Source organism: Typopeltis vanoorti, chromosome 23 (assembly GCF_054136105.1).
Source record: "Typopeltis vanoorti isolate ZY-2024b chromosome 23, IOZ_Tvanoo_1.0, whole genome shotgun sequence".
In the NCBI taxonomy this organism is placed as follows: Eukaryota; Metazoa; Arthropoda; class Arachnida; order Uropygi; family Thelyphonidae; genus Typopeltis; species Typopeltis vanoorti.
Window position 1 is genome coordinate 57,597,055 of NC_143571.1, and position 22,213 is coordinate 57,619,267.

General features: G+C 37.5%; 1 protein-coding gene across 1 annotated transcript in view; it reads left to right on the plus strand.

The window, feature by feature from the left end:
- Positions 1-21,735, plus strand: part of LOC150093874 (uncharacterized) — a 135,435-nt gene extending 113,700 nt beyond the window's left edge. Inside the window, exons 16-17 of the mRNA XM_090412544.1 lie at positions 8,751-8,833; positions 21,607-21,735. Coding sequence (XP_090268670.1) covers positions 8,751-8,833; positions 21,607-21,735 — 212 coding nt within the window. The remainder of the gene's footprint in view (positions 1-8,750; positions 8,834-21,606) is intronic.
- The last annotated feature ends 478 nt before the right edge of the window (positions 21,736-22,213 follow it).

Consider the following 22,213-nt stretch of genomic DNA (forward strand, 5'->3'; position numbering starts at 1 on the left):
TCCCTTTTCTCCTTTCGTTTTTGATTCCAGATTTATGATGATACATTTCTGTTGGTCAAATTTTTATTATTAAAAATATAATTTTAATAATTAAAAAACCAAATTAATAAGAATACTTACTTTTATTTTTTAGCGCATGGCCTACACTATACAATTGCACGCTTTGCAAACAATCACGAAACCTTTGTCTACCAAAATACTAACAAGAACGAAGCATTCTGGCAGGGTATATTATTGTGAATGCAATTACTAGCTAGCACTAGCGCAGCCGACTACTACAATCTTGCACGAACACCTACTGACATCATCACCCGTTTTAACTACAGCAATCCGCGCCATGAGAATCAGTGTCTTCCGGACACTCATGGTGAGCTAAAGAGCGTAACCGTCTGTCTAAAACAAAACATAGTATCATTCTCGATATGCCATTATCCTTTATCATTGTTGTATTATTACAAGAATTAAAACCATGCATTATAAACAGAGTTATGTGACACATCGGGGCCCATGACAAAAGTCTCAGATGTCACCTCCTCTTGGCAGCCCTGGCCAGCATTAAGAGCATGTTAAAGAAGAACATGATAAAATGAAGCAAAGAATTTAGCTAGAGAAGATGAAAAAAGAGGGGAGTGTGAGTTGGGCACGCTGATATAGGATATCATTATTTATACAGGTATCCTCTCTCCCTCTTTGGAGTCCAAAATCCCACCAGAGGAGGCCCACACTAACAAGTATCCACAACATGGATCCCAAATGCGTAAACAGTTACCCAACTCAAAATCACGTTGCAATAGAAATGAGTGAATTAATATAACAAATAGCAGGTCCTGCAAGTAGTACTATTCCCATCATACAGCATCATATTCCTATCAACACACTCCCAAATTCTGCCTTTAAGCAACTTTCCAAATCCCTTAACCAACACTTCAGAAATACTGGCTGATCTATAAATTTTGCTTCCTTGTTCTTTGAGCCTTTTTTACATAAAGGAACTCTCTCTCCCCCACCATTTTCACTCTTCGTTGAGACTTTGGTAATTCTGTATCTTATTAATTTCACACAGATTGATATCTTTAACCAAGCCCATGGATAGGAATTTGTGTATATATCAGTGAATATATGCACAAATTCCACATTGGAGAATGAAAAGATTCAAAAGGCATACAATTGCTATAACTTAGCAAGATACTAGATCAGTATATTTAGAAAAGGAAACTGGAATTGTGAAGATTAAATCTATGAAGAAGATTACTTTGGTAGTAAGAGAGTTGGACTGTAGAAAATCACATTTACAGGAAGAAAAAAAAATCAAGAGTTTACGATAGTTGCCAGCATTAAGAGAAAAAGGAATACGATAAAATGAAGCAAAGAGAAGTGATTTGGCAAATTGAAGATGGCAATGGACTTCAATGAACTTGAAACTAAGATGATATACAGTATATTTATGAGAGATTGCAAATCCTTGAATCTCCACTGTTTGATCTGAATTTCCCTAACAAAATCAACCTGTCCTTTTCATATGATCCCTCTATTGCTCTCCAAACTCCGTCAACAACTCTGACCTCTTCAACTTTCTCTCTCTAAAGCTCATCTTTCTCTAGTCTAAATACCCAAGCATGAGGTCATCCTTCTTGGAGACTTCAATGTCCAAAGTTCATATTGGCTCCCCTTCACCAGTTTTTCCAGTTCTGTGATAGGTCATTGCCATCAGCAATGAACTATCACAGATCATCAATCTTCCTACCAGAATACAGACATCCCCCTCCAATTTGCCAACACGCTTGACCTCTTCCTAACAAGCTCCCCTTCCAGGTATACTGTGGGTGTCGATTCTTCTCTTGGAAACTTAGACCACAACCTCATACAGTCTCTTTTGCTATAGAACAACCTTCACCCACCAGTTCACAGATCTATGTCCTTTGGCACTACAAGGGTGTCAAATGGGAGGACTTCCGTGAATTCTATTCTTCCTTCCCATGGTCTGACTACTGCTTCAGTTCTGATCCAAACACCTGCTCAGACCAAATAACAGAAATCATCTTCACAGGAATGAAGGCTTTTATTCCTTATTCCACTCCAAATTCTCAGCCATCATCCAAGCCTTGGTTCTCAAAAACGTGTGCCAATGCTGTAAAAGAAAAAACCTCTGCTTACCACAATTGGCTCAAGACCAAAACTCCAGCTGCCCTATCTGCCTATACTGCAGCTCGCAACAGCTGCAAAAGAATCATCACCAAGTCCAAGTGAGACTTTCAAAGGGCCAAATGCTGCAAACTCGCTTCCTGCCCAAATGGCAGTTGGCTCCTTCTGGTCCCTTGCTATGGCCATTGGGTACAACTTCTGCCCACCCAGGTTTCCTCCACTCTCATCCCAATGGTAATGTAGTTACCTCACCAAAAAACAAGGCCGACTTAAGGCATCACGCTTCTCTTCCAATTCCTGCACTGATGCCTGGGCAAAGTTCCTTATGCTCCAGAAAGAATGGCTCCCTTCATGTCTACCATAGTCTTCTGACAAAAAGAAATCTGGAGAATCCTTAATAACCTGAACACAAACAAGGCATCTCGTCCTGATGGTATCCCACCTACTGTGTTAAAAAATTGTGCTCCAGAATTAACACCTCTCCTGTATTGCCTCTTCAATCTATCCTATTCAACTGACATCTACCCTACAACATGGAAACAGGTTCATATCCAGCCTATCCCAAAGAAAGCTGATAAAAGTCAACTAATTAACTACCATTCAATTGCTCACACTTCTGTTCTCTCAAAAATTATGGAGAAGATCATCAACAACCAACTCTCGAACCACCTAGACACCAACTAATCAGTGACCAGCACTATAGATTCTGCCACTTGCGATCTACAGCTGATCTTGCTTTCACCACCTCTACCTATGGACTCAAGCCATAGAGAACATGTGTTTGTAAGCTTAAGTGCTGGGAGGACATCATGTTGGAGGTTGAATGGAATATTTACAGCACTAGGAAAGGGTAAAATGAGCCTCCGTATCTCAGTCAGTAGAGACAAAGCCCTTTGGTCGGAAAGACCTGGGTTCGATTCCCATCAGTGACGTGAGAAACTTTTATCTGGTCTCTTTTGACTTAAGGCGAGTTAGCCGGTCTCATAAGAAGGTAGAGGGTTTTTTTTCTCCTGGAAATTCAGGTTTTTCATCCCTCAAAACAGACAAACTGGCCAGTAGAACACACACAATTTACTGACAAGAATACTTAGAGGCATAGGGGTAGCCGCATTATTCTTGTATTACGGTTGGGAAGTCCAAGGATACTTGGAAGGCTAATGGGCACTTAAGTGTGACTGTTAAAGCCACTGATGGATGGAAGAAAGGATAAAAAGCTAATTTTAATGCTTCATTTTGTCTTAGTCAATGAGACATCTTCAAGGATTACAAATAACTCTTGTAACGCGCACACACAAAGACAACACAATACTAAATGAAACATGAGTGACTCTCCTATCTAGGTGGTACATCCCCTGTGGGCAGTAGGCAGCCTAGGATGTAAAATGGGAACTCTGACACTTAGTTTCTCAAATTTTGGGAAGTTTTATGCATCTGTATTTTGCATCCCATCAAAACCACCCCTCTCAACAATATGGCATTATTAAAACAAACCAATATAGCTTATAATCTTTGTTCCAGTGGAACCTCCCTTTCAACTGAACTCAACCACATACACAACACCTTCCTTTCCAATCGCTACAGTGATTACAGTATTTACAAAATAATCAGTCCCCCCCCATTCCTCGGCACTTCAGAATTGATTTCAGAAATGCCATCATCATCCCTACATCCATGGCACATTGGAAAAGAATAACCAGGCCTTTAAAAAAAGTACAACCTCTACACAGCTTTTAAGCCTCACAGGAAACTTGTTACCCATATCCGTTAAATATCCATTAAACCTCCAACATGATGTCATCTGGAACAGTCTCCCTCACTCTGCCTTCCCCAACGATTACAACCCTCAACTGTTCAAGCAAGCATGAAGAAACTCATTCTCTCTTCTATTCCTCTTGCCCACATATATAGCACTAACGTGCTATAGGTCTTGTGGCTTTTCGTGTGTGAATTAGATATATATATATAATATCTAATTCACACACGAAAAAGCCACAAGACCTACAGCACATTAGTGCTGTGTGTGTGTGTATAAAAGGTGGATATGAAGTTTTGTAAGATTTGTGTTTTCCCTTGGGCATTCTGCTATTTCTTTTTGTATGGCTTTTCATCGCTGTCACCTGAGGTAAGTTCAAATTAAAAAGTAATTACACAATAACAGATTCTTTGCTAAGTTATATACATGAAGAACTGTACTCAATTTCTCTACAAACTATAACCTTGACAAATACCCCCCCCCCTTCCCCATGTCACCAGATTCCCTCCATGGGGTATCTGAAAGGAGTCTGAGGAATAGAGGTGCAGATGCTATATTTCTACATTGTCTACACTGGTTTGCTCCTAGGGAATTTCTTCCAGTATGATTATTTAATTCCTCATGGCTAGAGAAAATACCAAACTTCTAACAGGCCCAAAGAGAAGGTGTAGACAAAGAATTTAGTTGCCACAGGCCAAATGCCCTTCTCTGAAGTTTGGCACACACTTACACCATGATGGTCTAAATATCATTTTACCAGCATTTTTCACTTCCAAGATTTAGCCTTAGTTGGATGCTGCAAATTATGCATTCAATCTTGGCTATCTCTAAAAGAACATGCACAATCCCCTTTTTAGACCCAAGTTAAATTAAAAAAATTAAGCATCATTATCTTAAAAAAATTTATATTTTAAAAATATTAAAACTAGAACACCTTAGTAAAAAAAAAAAAATCTTTATTGTAAGGAACTTGTAAAAAATAAATTTCTTAGTTTATGGTAGTTATGCAATATAAAATTAGCAGGAACTCATCACCTACAGCTTTGATTAATCTCTCTGAGACAAATTTCATTCATGCACACACTTAGCAGTATATAATATTAAGCAGATATGAGACAATGTAGATTATCACAACTGGACTATTGTCAACACTAACATGTATACAAAGATAACAGATTCTGTAATCTAGAAATCATACTGTTATGCTTACTTAAATTACTACTCTCTACACTTTGGGTAAAACATTTTAAGATATAGAAATCATTTCACTTGGAATTTATATAATGCTTAAACAATATATGGAGGAAATCGGCTGTGTTATGTTAGAAGGGGAGGAGGATGAGTAGCACCTACTTAGATGTATAGTGGATAGGATTCTTTCTCCCTCTTATAGATTATCCAAAAAAATAGCTAAATATTCCCTACATGTCATGCTCTAACATTTAAAAATTCTACCCTTTAATTATAATTCTGATTTTTAACAATAAAATATATATAATGATAAAAAAAAATTGAGATCCAAAAAATAGAAAGTAGCCCAAAACATCAAACTATAAATATTCAAAACATGCTGAAAACGAACAATCTAGAAACAAAACAGTCAATTGGTTGATTTGCATCACCCAATCTGTAGTCAGTATCACACGGAGATGTTTGAAATAATATCCTGTACACTTTCTGAATTTCATTTTAAGAAATAATGTTATGAATATAAAATAAAAAGTGATCTACTGAAGTAATTAATCATGACAACTGAGTTAAACATGAATAACTATTTTTAAAACACTTTTAATTCATTAAATTAATATATTAACCATATCTGAAAACAACACACCCCAACTCAACATCACCAGAGTTAAAGATTGGTACTATCAACATAAGAAGCCTCAATGGCAAAGAAATGGAGCTAGCTGAGGAATTAGATAAGTACCAGATCGACATAATAGGGGTGACTGAAACGAAACAAAAAAGACAAAAACTGGTGAGATCTTTCTGAGCAATAAATACAAAATGTTATATTCAGGCAATAACAATCAAGGAAAAGAAGAGGTAGCCATAGTATTCTACACTGAACACGAGGCTAATCTTCTTGAATGGCAGGCAGTCTCAAGAGTGATGTGGGCAAATATCAGAATGGGGAACTGGACAATGAGACTTATTTGTGACTATGGTCCCACAGAAGGTTCTACTAAGGTAGAAGTGGAGGAATTTTTTGAGGCTTTAGAGAAAGCAACTGACACAATGAAAAAGGAAAAGTTGGTCCTTGTTGGGGGATCTAAATAGCAGAGTAGGAAATAATTGTCAGACATACAAAAATATTTTGTGAAAATTTAGAGAAAAGAGCAAAGCTAATAATAATGGCAAATCCCTGTTGGATTTCTGCTCAGGACATGGACTGGTTATTGCTAACACCATGTTTTAACATGAAAATGTGCACAAATTCACATGGAGAGAAGAGGCAAGGAATAAGAAAAGTCTCATTGACTATGTTATTCTTGATAGTGATGTTTTCTCCCTGGTGAAGGACAACAGAGTGTACAGAGGATTTGAAATTGGAAGTGATCACTATTTAAAGTCTTGAGCATGATAACATTGAATTTCATTGAAAAGAATAACATGGCAGAAAGTTTTAAAGCAAATAAAAGTTGAACAACTATCAGATGTGAACTGTAAACTAAAATACACAAAGATTATTGAAGAAAAAATGGAAGAGTTTGAGAACAAGAAAAAAACCTTGGAAATTCAGTGCCAAGCCTTGAAGAAAACCCTGATTATTTCAGCCAGAGAGGCATGGTGAAGGTGTCTGCAAGGATAGAAAAATCAGAACTCCATGGTGGACACAAGAAGTTAAAGAGGCAGTGAAGGAAAAGAAGAAAGCATATCAAAAGTTCCTGGCAAATAAGTCAGCTTGTGCTCTTAGAGAATACAGAGACAAATGCAAGAATGATAAACAGTGTGTGAAACTAGCTAAACAAAAGTCATGGGAGGACTTTGGCAAGAATATAGAAAATAAATATCAAGAAGGTGGCAAAATATTCTGGAGATTGTTGAAGAAGCTTAGAATTGGAGGAAAGAGTGCTGTAAAAGGAATTAGAGATGATAAAGGTGACATGAAAATGAGAGAAAAAGATATCCATGAAGTATGGAGTAATTACTTTGAAAAATTGCTAAATGAAACATGCAGTGATAGCGCAGAGGTAAAAAACACTCAACAGATATTCAGTCAGGAATACATATCCATACTTGAAGTAGAAAAAGCCATCAAAGGCTTGAAATGTGGAAAGGCAGCAGGAGTAGATGATATTTGACTAGAAATGCTGGAGTATAGCGATATAAAAGTCTTACAGTGGCTGCACTGCATAGTTCAGAAGGCCTGGATAGAGGGACGAATTCCCGATGATTGGAGTAGAGCTCTCATAGTACCCATATATAAGAAGAGGAAATAAAACTGAATGTGAGAATTACAGAGGTATTTCCCTACTGAGTGTTCCTGGCAAGATCTATGCAAGTATACTTAAGAAACGGTTGAGAAGAATTGTGGAAGAAAAGCTTGGTGAAGAACAAGCTGGATTTAGGACAAATAGAGGCTGTCACGATCAGATCTTCACTTTACGACAAATAGTTGAGAAATCATGGGAATATAATAAAGATCTGTATTTAAGCTTTGTCGATCTGGAAAAGGCATGACAAGGTGACAAGAGAGAAGCTATTCAATATTCTACAGTTATATGGTGTCAATGGGGCATTATATCAAGCAATACTTAGTCTTTATTTGAGTTGTAAGTCAGCAGTTAGAATTGAAGGAAGTACAGGAAGGTGGTTTAATGTTAAATCCAGTGCGAGACAAGGATGTACATTATCTCCTCTGTTATTCATTATCTATATGGATCATATTATGAAGGAAAGTGATATTAAACATGATATCAAACTTGAAGATGTTAATGTCAGCTCTTTGCTTTATGCAGACTATGTTATACTTCTAAATAAATCCGCTACATATCTGCAAGATTCCCTGACTAAATTGAATAACTGTTGTAATAGATATGGTATGAAGGTCAGCAATAAAAAGACAAAGACAATGAAAATAGGCAGAATCATTGAAAATGTCAACTGCTTTGTGAACAGATAACCTGTGGAACAAGTAAAACATTTCAGCTACTCAGGCATGATTTTCAGTGAAGATGGTAAATTAAATATGGAAATAGACAACAGAATCAACAAAGCTGGTATTGTAGGAAGTCAGTTGAATAAATTCATATGGAATAAGAGAGAAATTAGTCAGAACACTAAATTAGCTGTATACAGACAGTTTTCAAACCAGTTTTAACTTATGGATCTGAGAGCTGGGTCAGAAGTAAAACACTTGACCAAAGAGTAGAGACCGCAGATATGAGAGTCCTGAGAAAGATTAGAGGTGTGAACAGATGGCATCAATGGCAATATCATGTTAAAAATGAGGATATTAGGAAAGAACTTGACATTGTCACATCCAGGAATGTGTTAGCAGAGCTAATCTTAGATGGTGGTATGGTCACTTAAATAGAATGGGCGAGGAAAGATTAGCAAAACAAGTGTTTTCTGCCAGGTTGGCAGGAAAACGACCCAGAGGAAGACCAAGATATAGGTGGATTGATGCAGTACAAAGTGCCTTCGATGATAGAAATATAAGATCTGACAATATTTGAGTCTTAACAAGTAACAGACTGATTTGGAGGAAAATTGTAGATAGGAAATTAGTAATGATGTAAATTTTTCATGTAGTACTATCATATCCTGTACACCTCTTGAGAGTACATGGCAGGAATTTGATGATGACCATTAATAACATTCAATTACGATTTTACCTATTTTCCAGATTCCAGAGAACTATACTGTACTATGAACCGTCTTACGAGGGACTTGAAACTTTATAAAATACCTCCTAACGAGTTGATAAAGGTAATGTCATTTGCCATTTATTATAATATTAACCAGTATATCCACCCTCTTTTATTGAAAAATATACAAAAATTGATAAATTTAATTATTGTAGCAACACATACACTGCAATTTTTTTTTCTCAAGTAATAGCTGGCCTGGGTTGGCCAAGTTGTTAGCATATCCGCTCTCCAGACAAGCGGCTGCGGGTTCGAATCCTGCCGTGGGCATGGATGTTTGTGATTGTCTGTGAAAGCACTAGTGGTGGTAGTCAGCAGTAGATGGCATTGGTGCTAGATGATGAAGGTTGGTGGAGTGGTGAGATGAAGAGTTGTAGAATTGATGCCCTCCCTCGATGAGTCTTTGGACTCACTGGATGTGTGATATAATAATAATAATAGCTTGATTATACAATACAGATTACGTTGTTACACTTTTGTTTTCTTTGAAGTTTATTCTTGACACAATAAGTCAAAACTGCACTGAATAGTGATTCTTCACCTTTTAGTGAAAAAGGCACAAAGGGTTCCCAAAAACTATGAAAAAGATCACTCCAGGATACTCAGCCTTGTCTCTACTTGACAACACCGTGCTAAACCTAGCTGTATTCAGTGGCAAGTAAAAATCCACCACCGTGCTGAACCTCAGCTCCAGCCAGTGGCCAACAAGAATCAACTCTACTCCCAAGATAAGTACCCTCATCAGTGGAAGCTAGACAACATGTGGGAGTTAACTAGATACTGTGAGCTAACTTAATGATGGCTGAACCCATATTTCTAATCAAAAGTAATAAAATGGTAACCATATTATTAAAACACTCCCAATTGCAAACAGTTGTAGCAATGTTTCTTGGATAGAGGATGGACAGAAAGTAAATGGTACTTCATAAGAAATTACCTTCTTTTTTTTATTACCATTTTATCCAACTATAAGTAAATAAAAGTTTGCAAGTAGCCTGGTTGTGGAAAGTTTACAATTTATTTTCTTTTCATCTCTGTGCCTTTTCTATAAGTACTTTCATGGGCATTGCTCTTCTGAATTGGCTGCTGCCATTCCCTCACTTTCTTCTAACTATAGAAGAACTAGAGCAGCCATTGGTCAACACCCATACACTGGCCAAATCTGAACACATTGAACTAACTTCTCACCAGATTCCTTCATTCTATCCACCTCTATTTTTGGAACGATCTCCCCCCCCCCCAATACTGTTTTTTCTACTGAGTACAACCTCCCACTCTTTAAGAAACATATCGACAGGCTTCATTTTTCTCATTGATCAATTGTCCACACATGGCAATGTAGTGTTATAAGACTTGTGACCTTTCATGCATAGGGTCAGCATTAAAAAAAAAAAAAAAAAAAGTGACAAAACTTGCTACATTCAACTTTCACTATAGTATCAGTGCTGCATTTATGCAGACAACTGCCTCATGCAACATTTCAGATTCCTAATGAACAAAAGAAAAGTGCCATCTAGTTATGCCAAACACTGAACTAATAAAAGGCAAATATACAAGTCTTTGGAGTCTGTTTTTTATAAGTTCAATATTACAACACAACATAATACTAATAAATATATAATGAAGTGTTGCTAATATTCCAAGTTCCTTGCACACAAAGAAAACCAAACCAATTTAGAATAATCCTATCTGATGCAACTCACAATGAACATAACTTGAAGATGTGTGCTACCAATGTCAGAAGCACAAATGAAAAAGAGGAGGAATTAGCAAAACAGTTGAAACAGTTTGGGTGTTCTGAAGCCTGGTAGCCTTGGTTGCACACCTTTTGGTCCAAGGCACCAGACAAGTGCAGAAATGAGCAGCCTCCTTGTGGCATACCCTGGACACCTTCGGGTGACTAACTGGCTCATTACGCTATTCCTCCCATCTCGGGCTAGCACGTGGGAATGGGTTAGTTTCCTTGCTTGCAATAATCAAGAAAATAGTGGGTCTGACTGATTGGTTAGATCCAGGAAACGTGAAGATTGATTCCGACATTCTGGACTTGTTTGATGACGTGTCTGTCTCCCCTCCGTTCAATGTCTGCAAGAACTGTAATCAACTATTTTCTACTGGTACAAGTCATCAATGTTCCAGCAAGTTGGCAATTTTGGACATTCATCATTTTATCTGCCCTGAATTTAATCGCGCCTTTCCTTCTGCTATTGGATCATTCTCCTAAACATCCTGTTGAGGCAAATGCTGCTATCTGCACTGAGCACATTAAAGCACGCTAGAGTTCAGGGAAGGAATGTATTCTTGCTGCCCATGAAGTTTGTGTGGTGGCAGCAGGTGTTAGGAACTCAAATGAGGCTTCGACTGATGTGCTGCCTCATCGTACTTTTTCGTGCTAGTAAGTCATTGAAGACTAGCAGGCTACAAACAGCTTGTTAATGAGCTTACAAAACTTTCTAGGAATGGTAGGAACGGGTAATATTTCCGTACCTCCCACCCGCCATCGTTCCTACTCAACATCAAGTAGATTTTCAACAACCAGTTTTAGCAGCAGAGGCTCTGATTTCCAAGTTAGCATCAGCTTTAAACCATCAACCTTTAGAAGAGTATAATCATACAACTCTTAAAGACATTATTTGTGCTCATTTTAATGAGCATGATATCACCAGTAAACTTTAAGATTATATCCAAAATATATTTTCCGAGCAGCAGCAGCAGCTTCGGCCTCAACAATCAAGACATCCCCAGCCTTGAAGTCTGCCTTCACATAGGTGATTGAGGAAGAGGGTTTATGCAGAAATGTAAGCCTTACATAAGAAGAATTGTGGGATATAAGTGGGTGATAAGCCAGCAGAGGGAAGGGATTCCAAGTCTGCCGTCCTTCACTATGGCATGAAAATAGGCAACAGGAGTAGCTAAAGGAAGCCTAAGTCTCATCTAGTATAGTCTGTGCGCACAGCCTATACTAAATGGGGCATCTCCATCTCTCTCTGAAGATCTGCACAAAGATCTTGTGGAGTTTTGGAGCACTGTCTTCTCCACTCCACCAACACATTTATCTGATCAAGATCAGCCTTGTGTGTTTGGATCTGTCCCTGAATCAGCCATTTATTCTCCCGTATCACATGAAGAAATTGTATCAGCTTTACCTCCTAGTAATTCAGCTTCTGGCCCTGATGGCTTTCCAGTGTCACATTTAAGCAAAGTGCCCATTCAGATCCTTCAAGATATTCTGAACATTTTCCTATCAACTAAAGTTATTCCACCTTATTTATAGAACTCAAGAACGATATTTATCCCAAAGAAGGATACCGCTAGTAGTGCTGGGAATTTCAGGCCTATTACAGTTTCTCCTGTTCTTCTTTGACTTTATCATGAAGTGTTAATCAAGAGACTGCAAAAGTATATCCAACAAGATGTTCGGCAGAGAGCCTTTATCCCTGAGACATCTATATACTTTGTGCTCTCCTTTCCGATTCCTGCCGATGTCTTAAACCTTTGTTTATGGCTTCCCTGGACCTTCAGAAAGCCTTTGATAGAGTTTCTCTTCCTGCTATATTTTAAGAACACTATCTATTGCAGGCTGTCCAGATTCTTTTCGTTCATATGTTTTAGAGTTATACTCTAATAATTCTCTAACTATTAATATTGGGGCCTGTGCGACTTTGTTCGCCAAGGTGACCCTTTATCCCCTCTTTTCTTCAACTGCATCATTGATGAGTTTCTTTGTTCTCTACCTAACAATACTTTCATGAGTTACTCTCTTGATGCTTCTTTTTTTAATGCTATGGTCTTTGTGAACAACCTTATTCTCGTGGCTTCCACTAAGGTAAGCCTGCAGGAATTCCTTGACTAGACAATCAACTTCTTTCATGTTAGAGGTCTTATCATAAAAGTAGAGAAGTTTTACTCATTAGCACTTGTCCCTTCGAGGCGTGACAAGAAGCTAAAGGTCGATAATCATGAGTTCCTCCTGCACGATAGGCCATTGCATTGCCTTACTGTCCTGGAGGAATGGAGATACTTTGGTATCTTCTTTACACCAAAAGGAGTATTTTATTCCCTTCTCTTTAGAAAATGCTTTGCCATCTTTAAGAAAAGCTCCTCTCAAACCCCAGCAAAGGCTTTTCCTCCTTTCAAATTATTTGCTCCCTAGGCACTATCATAAACTGATACTCGGCCGTACCTATGTCTCAGTACTTTCCTGTATAGATAAGGCTATTCGCTCTGCCGCTCGCTCATGGCTTAGGCTTCCTTTAGATACTCCTGTTGTTTATTTTCATGCCATGGTGAAGGACGGCAGACTTGGTATCCCTTCTCTCTGCTGGCTTATCCCATGCTTCCGTTATAATAGAATTAAGAAATTAGATATCTTTAAACATAAAGATATACATAAATATACATGGTAAGCCAGAGGATATAAAAGCACCATTGACTATATAATAGTGGGTGAAAAACTAAAGAAGATGGTAAGAAATTGCAGAGTATATACAATATTGACTCAGACCATTATTTATTAATTAGTACTATTAAGATCCTGAACCAGAGAAATAGAAACAATGCAAGAACACAAAAGCAGGAGCATTTTAAGATAGAACTTTACAACAAGATAGTATCAGAGAACTATATCAAAGACTTACAAACCATAATTAAAAGAAACACACGTATTAATCGCAGTGAAAATTATTTAATTGTAAATATTTCATCCTAAGTATCTTAGGACATCATCAGTACAGTAGTTTTAAACAATAATAGGAATAACATACAAATTATTTTATATGTTATTATTACAAACCATACAAAGAAATAAATGAAGATACAGATATAGAAAATGAATGGCAAAACATCAGATAAATTGTAAAACAAGCAGCATATGAAGCCATAGAAACAAAACTGCAAATAAAAGGGAAGGGCTCAGAACCTGGAATCCAGAAATAGAATCCTTAATAAGAAAGAAAAGAGAAATGTTTCATCACTGGTTAAATGATAGAACCATAGGAAATGAAATAGAATATAAAAGAATCAGAGCAATAACAAGAAGAGAAACCAGGAAAATTAGAAGACAGGACTGGGAAAAATTTGTATCAAGATTACAACATGACATAAATGGACCTCAATTAAAGAGCTATAAAATCATAAAAAAAAGACTGAAGAAATAAAGGATAATCTACAATTGATGATGATGATTAGTTTCCTTATATCCATACAGATGGTAGGGGCAGCTATCCTACCATACTAGGGAAGTGACTATGAGCAAGGTGGTTTCCCGTTGCCGTCCTTGTCATACTATATCTTATGCCTGTATCCTGAGCGTTCAAGGGTCCGGTTTGCCTGATGGTGGGATGAAAAACCACAGGATAAACTGGGGGAAAAACCGTACTGTCCACACCCAAGACCGGCTAACTTGGCTATGGCTGAGAAGATCCTTCAGCTCCTTATGACGGGAATCGAACCTAGGACAAGACACTCCTTCCCCAGGCATATGGTTGCGAAGTGCACAGCCGCTAGGCTAACCATGTGGACTACAATTAGAAGACCCTTTCCCAAAAGAATGGACCAATCACTACCCCCAGCTTCTAAACAATAATAATCAAATTGAAATAAAACAAGTAATAAGTCAAGAAACAAATGAAGAACCAATACAGTTTATTGATCTAAAGAAAATAATGGAAAAACTAAAAAATAGAAAAGCTACAGGAGAAGATGGGATAAATTCAGAGCTATACAAATACAGCTCTAAACCATTTCACTTACGATTAATTAAATTCCTAAACAGAATATGGGAAGAAGGAAACATCCCACAAGAATGGAAGACAGCAACAGTCATAAACATATTCAAAAAAAGGAAACAAAGGATTGCGGAAACTACAGAGGAATATTCCTATTAAATGAGTGCTATAAAATATACCTAGATATAATTAAAAGTAAATTAATACCATGGGCCGAGGAAATTATTGGAGAAGAACAATGCGGCTTTAGGAAAGGGAGATCCTGCACAGATTCCACAAAACAAATTATAGAAAAAAAAAAAAAAATAGAATTTAACCTGCCAACATATACGGCCTTCGTGGATTATGAGAAAGCATATGATCAAACTTAATTAATATACTATGTGAATTGAAAGCGCCACCAAAGCAAATATAATGAAAGAAAGCTATATTAAAATTAATAATGAAACAACTGAAAAATTTAAAACCAATAGAGGTCTCATTCAAGGAAGTGGATTATCATCAATACTCTTCAATATATATATATATATATTTATAAAGAATTGAATGACTAGAACCGAGATTTAAGTAAAAAGGTTTTAATATAAAAACACGACTAGTTTCGGCTTGTAACAGCCTTCATCAGGTGACATAATAAAAGAAAGAAAAAACACTAAAACACTGAAGCTTAAATAAACTATGAACATTATAAAGAGTCTCTATACATAATTGACATTAAATCGTTGTAGTTGTATTTAAAGCTGTTCTTTCATTAGTTGTATTGTTAGGAAAGTGCGTGCTAGTAGCATCTCGTGAACGCCAGCACATGATTACAGCTGAATGACAATCTGGGAGGTTGTAGCTTATTTAAGTTATTTAGATGAACAGGATTGAAGATGATTTCTCTAGATTCCACGATTTCTCTCTCTAGTTCATCATTGCAATGGAAGATGTAAGTAGATTTTTCCCAGCAGACTTTGTGACTTTGGTTTTCACATTAGGATTAGCCGAGAAAAGGATATGACTAGATAATACACTGGCTTGCTGTCCCTTGTAAGTAATGTCCCTCATGTGTTCTTCCATATGCAATTCGATGTCTGCCCAAAATAAGGAATATCACAATCACACAATATTTTATATACACCAGGGTATTTGAGTTGATGATGACAAGGTTTTGGGTGACTTATTAAGAAATGGATCTTTGGAAGTGGAGTGAACAAGATTCTGATATTATATTTTCTTAGAACTTTTGCTAATTTATGTGAAACTGTACTTATGTAAGGAACATATATATTGCCGTTGAATCTATTTGTTTCTTCTGAGTGATGTCTAGGAGGATTAAGAAGGAATCTTTCAACGATTCTCTTGGAATATCCATTAACTTCAAAAGAAGTTTTGAGATGGTTTATTTCTGTAAGAAGTTCATTTGGGTCATCCAGAAGAGAACAGGCTCTATGTCCCAAGGTGGAAATTATTCCAAGCTTATGAGGAGGGAAGTGATGGGACTATGTAGATATCTGTTGGTATGTGTGGGCTTTCTATATATCGATATTTGTTTATCAGTTAAACTGAAAATTTTTCAGTTAAATAAGCTCTGATCACTATTCTTAATATTTACCCTTAATGCAAAGCCCATCTCCTTGAGGAGATGGATGATGCTATGCATTAAAGGCAAGGGGTCACTACCCAGACCAGTTTAGACCTTTATTGAGGTCTCAACAGTGGAAGCCAGGCTTAGAAATACCAAGGTTGAGTAATAGAACTCTTATAAGTATTTTACCAAAACAAGTTTTACCATAAAGTGCTTTGACATTATTAAATAAAAATCTCAGGATGAGAAATAGATGTAGAAAGTTTTTTATCTTGGGTATAATATATGTTAAAGATGCCAAGCTATTTTAAAACTGGTTTTACTCCATTTCCCAAGTAAGCTAACAGACAAATAAGTGAAGTTTGCAAGTCTAAATGACCCACAAAGTAGCGCAAGTCTAGGCAACTCGTGGTAAAGGTAGAATAAGTTCTGATCACTATTCTTAATATTTACCCTTAATGCAAAGCCCATCTCCTTGAGGAGATGTATGATGCTATGCATTAAATGCAAGGGGCCACTAACCAGACCGGTTTCGACCTTTATTGAGGTCTCATCAGTGGAAGGCAGGCTTAGAAATACCAAAGTTAAGTAATAGAGAGTTTATAAGTATTTTACCAAAACAAGTTACCATAAGGTGCTTTGACCTTATTAAATAAAAATCTCAGGATGAGAGATAGATGTAGAGTTTTTTACTTTGGGTATAATATATGTTAAAGATGCCAAGCTAATCCTGAGATTTTTATTGAAAGACTTGAAAAAGGTGTTTTCGAATGAAGTGGATGTGCAGAATCAGAGAAACTAGTTATTAAGGGGGGGAGTAGATATGCAAACTTTAGGGAGACAGTTGAGTGTATGAATGTGTGTAATATGCCCGAGCGAGTATGAAGGAAAACAAATCAGAATGGAATAGTTAGTATAAGGCATCAAAATAGGGATGGGACAAATGAGCTTCTGCAATTCATGTATACTAATGCCAGAAGTATTAGGAACAAGAAGGAAGAATTTTTGGCCTTGGTTGGCACTTCCAGGCAACAGGTTATTGGCATTAGTGAACCATGGCTGACAGAAGATGATATAGCTAGTGGGATTGAATGTGAGGGGTGGTGTGTTCAGGAGTGACAGGGAGAATAAAATAGGGGGAGGAGTGTTACTGATGATAGCTGATGAGCTGCAGCCAAGGAGAATAGAAGTGGAACTGCAGGATAGAGAAAAGAGCACATCTGAGGCTATTTGGTGTGAGATGAGACTAGCAGAACAAAATATACAGTTGGGTGCTGCTATAGACCAGGTGATGGAATAGATGGTGGAGATAGTATGCATAAGCAAATAGAAGAAATGAGTGGAAGGAGGGTAATTATTATGGGAGATTTCAACTACGGTAACATTGATTGGAAGGAGGAGAGGACACATGGGAAGAAGGAATTGGATTTTATGCAGTTATTAAGGGATAACTATCTGCGACAGCATGTAATGGAAAATACTAGGGGTTAGAGAGTGCTTGACCTAGTCATTGCATCTGAGAATTTGGATGTAACGAATATGACCACGTTGCCGCCAATTGGTGAGAGTTATCATAGGGTCTTGACTTGGGAGGTGGCTAAAGGTGTGGAATTTACAATTAAGACAGGGTACATGTGGAATTATCAGGCTGTTAAGTATGACAAGCTTGGGAGTTCGATTGGCTCAGTGCCATGGCATGTAAAACTGCAAGGGCTGGATGTTGATAGTGCATAGGAGGTGATTAAGAAGTGTTTGCAGGAGGCAATGGCTGACCGTATACCTAGAGTCCAAATAATAAATCAAGTAGGGGTTAAATGGATGAATAACACCATTAAGCTTGAGCTGCAAAAAAAAGAAACAACTGTGGAGGGAATTTAAGGAGAAAGGTGACTGCCAGGCACATGAACGTTATAAAGCACAGGCCAGTAGGGTAACGAGTGTGGTAAGAAAAGCAAAAGCAGATTATGAAAGAACATTAGCAATGCAGGCTAAAGAGAATCCCAAAGTTTTTTCGATATGTTGCATGTAAAAGAAAAAAATGTATATGGCAGAATGATTTTAAAGAATGCCGATGGTAGGGAGGTAACCGAATCAGTTGATATAGTGGAATTAGTGAGTGAGCACTTTGCAAGAGTATATCATCCAGGCAGTGACATTGCAGGAATGAATGAATCAGTAGCTTATATGGGAATTTTGGTGAATGTGGGGAATTGGAGATGAATAGTCTATTACAAAACCTCAATGTCACTACATCTGTGGGATTGGATGAAGCGGCTAAAGAATTGTCAGTGCACTTGACCATTTTGTTTAATTTGAGTCTTGGGTCTGGGTTAGTCCTGAGGAGGTGGAAAGAGGGGAAAATAGTTCCACTGCATAAAGGAGGTTCCAAGACTGCTGTTGTAAATTACCGACCGATCAGCATATCAGGAATCGTTGTCAAGGTCTTGGAGATATTAATCAAGAAAAGAATACAGGATTGGATAGATGAAAATCGGATATTGTGTGGGGGAAAACATGGTTTTGTGAAGGGTAGATCATGCCTCAGTAACTTGCTCACATTTTATAACACAGTGATGGCTGAATTGGATAAGGGTAATGGGTTTACAGTGATACTGCTAGACCTCGCTAAGGAATTTGACAGGATACCACATGGAATTCTAATCAGTAAACTGCAGCATATGGGAATGGATATAGGGTTGGTGAGATGGATAAGAGGGTAGTTGATGGAGAGAGATAAGAGAGTGGTTTATTCAGGAGTAGAGTACAAAAGACGGCCTGTGACTAGTGGTGTGTCGCAGGGTTCTGTTCTTGGACCACTACTATTCAATTTGCTCATTAACGATATAGGAAAGATCTGAGAGGGTTTGGTGGATAGGGAGTTGAAGTTTGGGGGGGGCACATCGCAAAAGGGGCTAAATCAGCTCATCAAATCACTTGGTTGCTGAAAAATACTTAACAAGCAGAGACATACAGGTTATTGTTCCTCTGTATTGAGCCTTGATAAGACCCCGTCTGTGCCCAGATTTGGGCGCCAGGGGTTTTTTCTTCTTGATTGGGAAGAGGTGGAGAGGATCCAGAGATGAGTGACCAAGATGATAGCACGTCTATGGAATGAACTTTATGAGAACAGGTTGAAGATTTGTGGGTTGCAGAAATTGGTTGATAGGCAGAAAAGGGGTGATATGATTGAGACATTCAAATTACTGAAGGGTTTTTATAAGATTAATTTAGAAGATATTTTTGAGAATAGGACTGGTGGTGGGAGGACTAGGGGCCATACATGGAAGCTGGGCAAGAGTGTGGTTAGCAAGGGTGTTAGAGCCAGGTTTTTTACTTGGAGAGTGGTGAATGAGTGGAATAAGCTGCCAGAGTCTGTTGTGGGTGCCATGACTGTGAATGAGTTCAAGGCGAGGTATGACAGATGCTGTGTGAATGTCGAATAGTTGTTCTTGACATGATGTTACGGCCTCCCTCGATGAGTCTAAGGACTCCTTGGAGTTGCCCGTATTAATAATAATATTGCCCAACATTGTTTTCGAACTCATAGAATTTGGGTGAAGCAGTATGATGCTGTGGTCTCCATATTAAATAACTGGTTGAAAAACAAAGGTTGGGAGACTGTGGTGGAACTGCACTATAGGACCACAGCTGGAATTAGAAAGCCTGATTTAATTGCAAAAAAGGATGAAAGCATTTGGTTATTGACACAGAAAGTGGGTACTGGATGCCCACTTGTGGTCAATCATAGGAACAAAGTCTCATATTATGGGCAGAATATAGATCTTGAACCCAGCATCTCCTCCAAGCTTTCCTTCTGCAATTTCTCTTAGCCTTTTCTCAAGTATATTTGCATACATCATACGAAGAACATTCAGCAGGGAAATTCCTGTGCAATTCTGTGTAATGTATAATTCTCACATTCAGTTTTATCTCTCTTTTTATAGATAGGTTCTACAAGAGCTCTTTAATCATCTGCAATTCGATCCCTCTGAACTTAGCCTTCTAAATGATGCAATCTAGTCAGCATAAAACTTTTATACTTCCATATTTGAGCATTTCTGCTTGAATTTCATCTACTCCTGTTGCCTTTCTTTAATTAAAATTTAATTAAATCCAGAGTAATTTAATTAAAAAGTGTGCCACCTTTTAATTAAATTACTCTGGATTTAGAGAAAGATGTTGCAAGTTTATTTTTCACTTGGTCAGACTATAATAAATTTAGTTTAATCCTTTATCCAAGTGTGTGCAAACAAAGTTTGCGCCTGAAAGTATCTTCAGGACTGGGGTAAAGTGGTACAACATCAGGCAACTCCTTGCAAAGGTAGAGCAAGCTACCAACACTCCTATCTCAGTATCTCCCATAATGCCTGTTTGGCAGCTATTGTAGGGGGAGATGACCATGCTAATGCTTCTGCCTTGGTATCTCCACTTGGGATTGGCTCCCACTGAAGAGACCTCAATAAAGGTCGAAACTAGTCTGGGTAGTGGCCCTTCCCTTAATGCATAACATTATACATATCCACAAGGAGATGTGTTTTGCATTATAGGAGATACTGAGATAGGAGTGTTGGTAGCTTGCTCCACCTTTGCAAGTAGTTGCCCGGTGTTGTACCACTTTACCCCAGTCCTGAAGATACTTTCAGGTGCAAACTTTGTTTGCACGCAATACAAAGAAACGGCTATTTCTTTGTATAGCCGTTCCATTAGGAACAGACTTTTGTGAATGACTTTTGTCTTCTTCCACTTAACTCTATGTCTGGTGTTGATGGCATGTTCTGCAATTCCAGATCGTGTTCAAGGTACTGGATGTATGACTGGTGTTCTTCTAACTGGACCTGAGCAGATCTTCCTGTTTGTTCGAAATATGATAATCCACACGAACAGGGAATCTGGTAGACACCTGGATAGCTGAGATGTGGGAGCTTGTCCTTTGGAGACATTAGGAATGTGGAGATTTTTCTGATGGGTCGAAAAGCCACACAGATATTTAGTGGTTTTAGCACCTTAGCTATGAGTTCACTAACCCCATGTACATAGGGGATAGGTATACGTGTAGGGTCTTCTGTACTTGAAGAGGATGTTGGAGCACGAGTACTTAAAGCTCTTTTTATGAAGGACTTCTTATAGCCATTGGATATGAAGGAGGAATTAATATACTCTAACTCTTTTTGTAAAAGTTCATCTGAAGAACAAAAGGAGTTGGCTCTATGAACTAGTGTTTTTATAGTTAATTCCGTTATTATAATAGTTAGTAATATGTCTACTCACGGTATTTCCTTACTGAAACTTATATAAAATTAAAGCCACTCTAGCTAAGTGAATATCATGAAAAAAATGTATCAATGCTTTCAGTTTCGTTTATAGCAGGGCTGTTCTGGCCTAGTCAGATAGAATTTGATAACATTTTTATTGCTTTTTTTTTAGGATAAGATTTTTGCTAATTTTATGTCATCTCAGATCATATCCATGCTGAAAAGTTGTTTTAAAGTTACTTTTAAAATGTGACAAGTAAATCTGAATAACCCATTTTGTTTTTAGGTTATTCTGCCAACCAAAACAATTGGAAATGAACGCATCTTGGAAACACTGTTGTATCAGGCCAATACAGGAATGTACAGAGTTCAGCCTTCACAACTTGAAGAATGCCGGAATAGTAATAATACCTGATGAAACGTACAAGTACAGCTTCTTATAAAAGTGTTGCAAGAAGATTTTAGCAGTTGTAATGTTTTCTAGTCTAAAACCACATAATGGCATGCATATATGTGATTAAAGCATCCCTGGAAAGTCTTTGTGATATGAATGATAGAAAAAATAAAATGATATGCAGACAAAATGACATGCAAATATATTTAAGAATCTCTTAAAGACTGTTGTGATACAAGAAGTAGTCAATTACATAGAAACTTCAGGAAATAACATCTATTTTTAACTTCCCTTATTTTGATAGCCAGAAATATATAGCACAGTAAAGCAATTCACCTATGACTGATTTTTGCTTTAATTCTTGTGTATACAAAGTTTGCCTACAGCAACAAGTATATTACCTCACTTCAAGTGTCCATAACTTCAAGGTTTGTTTCAAAAATACAAGATATTTTTAAATTATCTCATAAGAGTAACAGAAAACATGACCTATTCATCT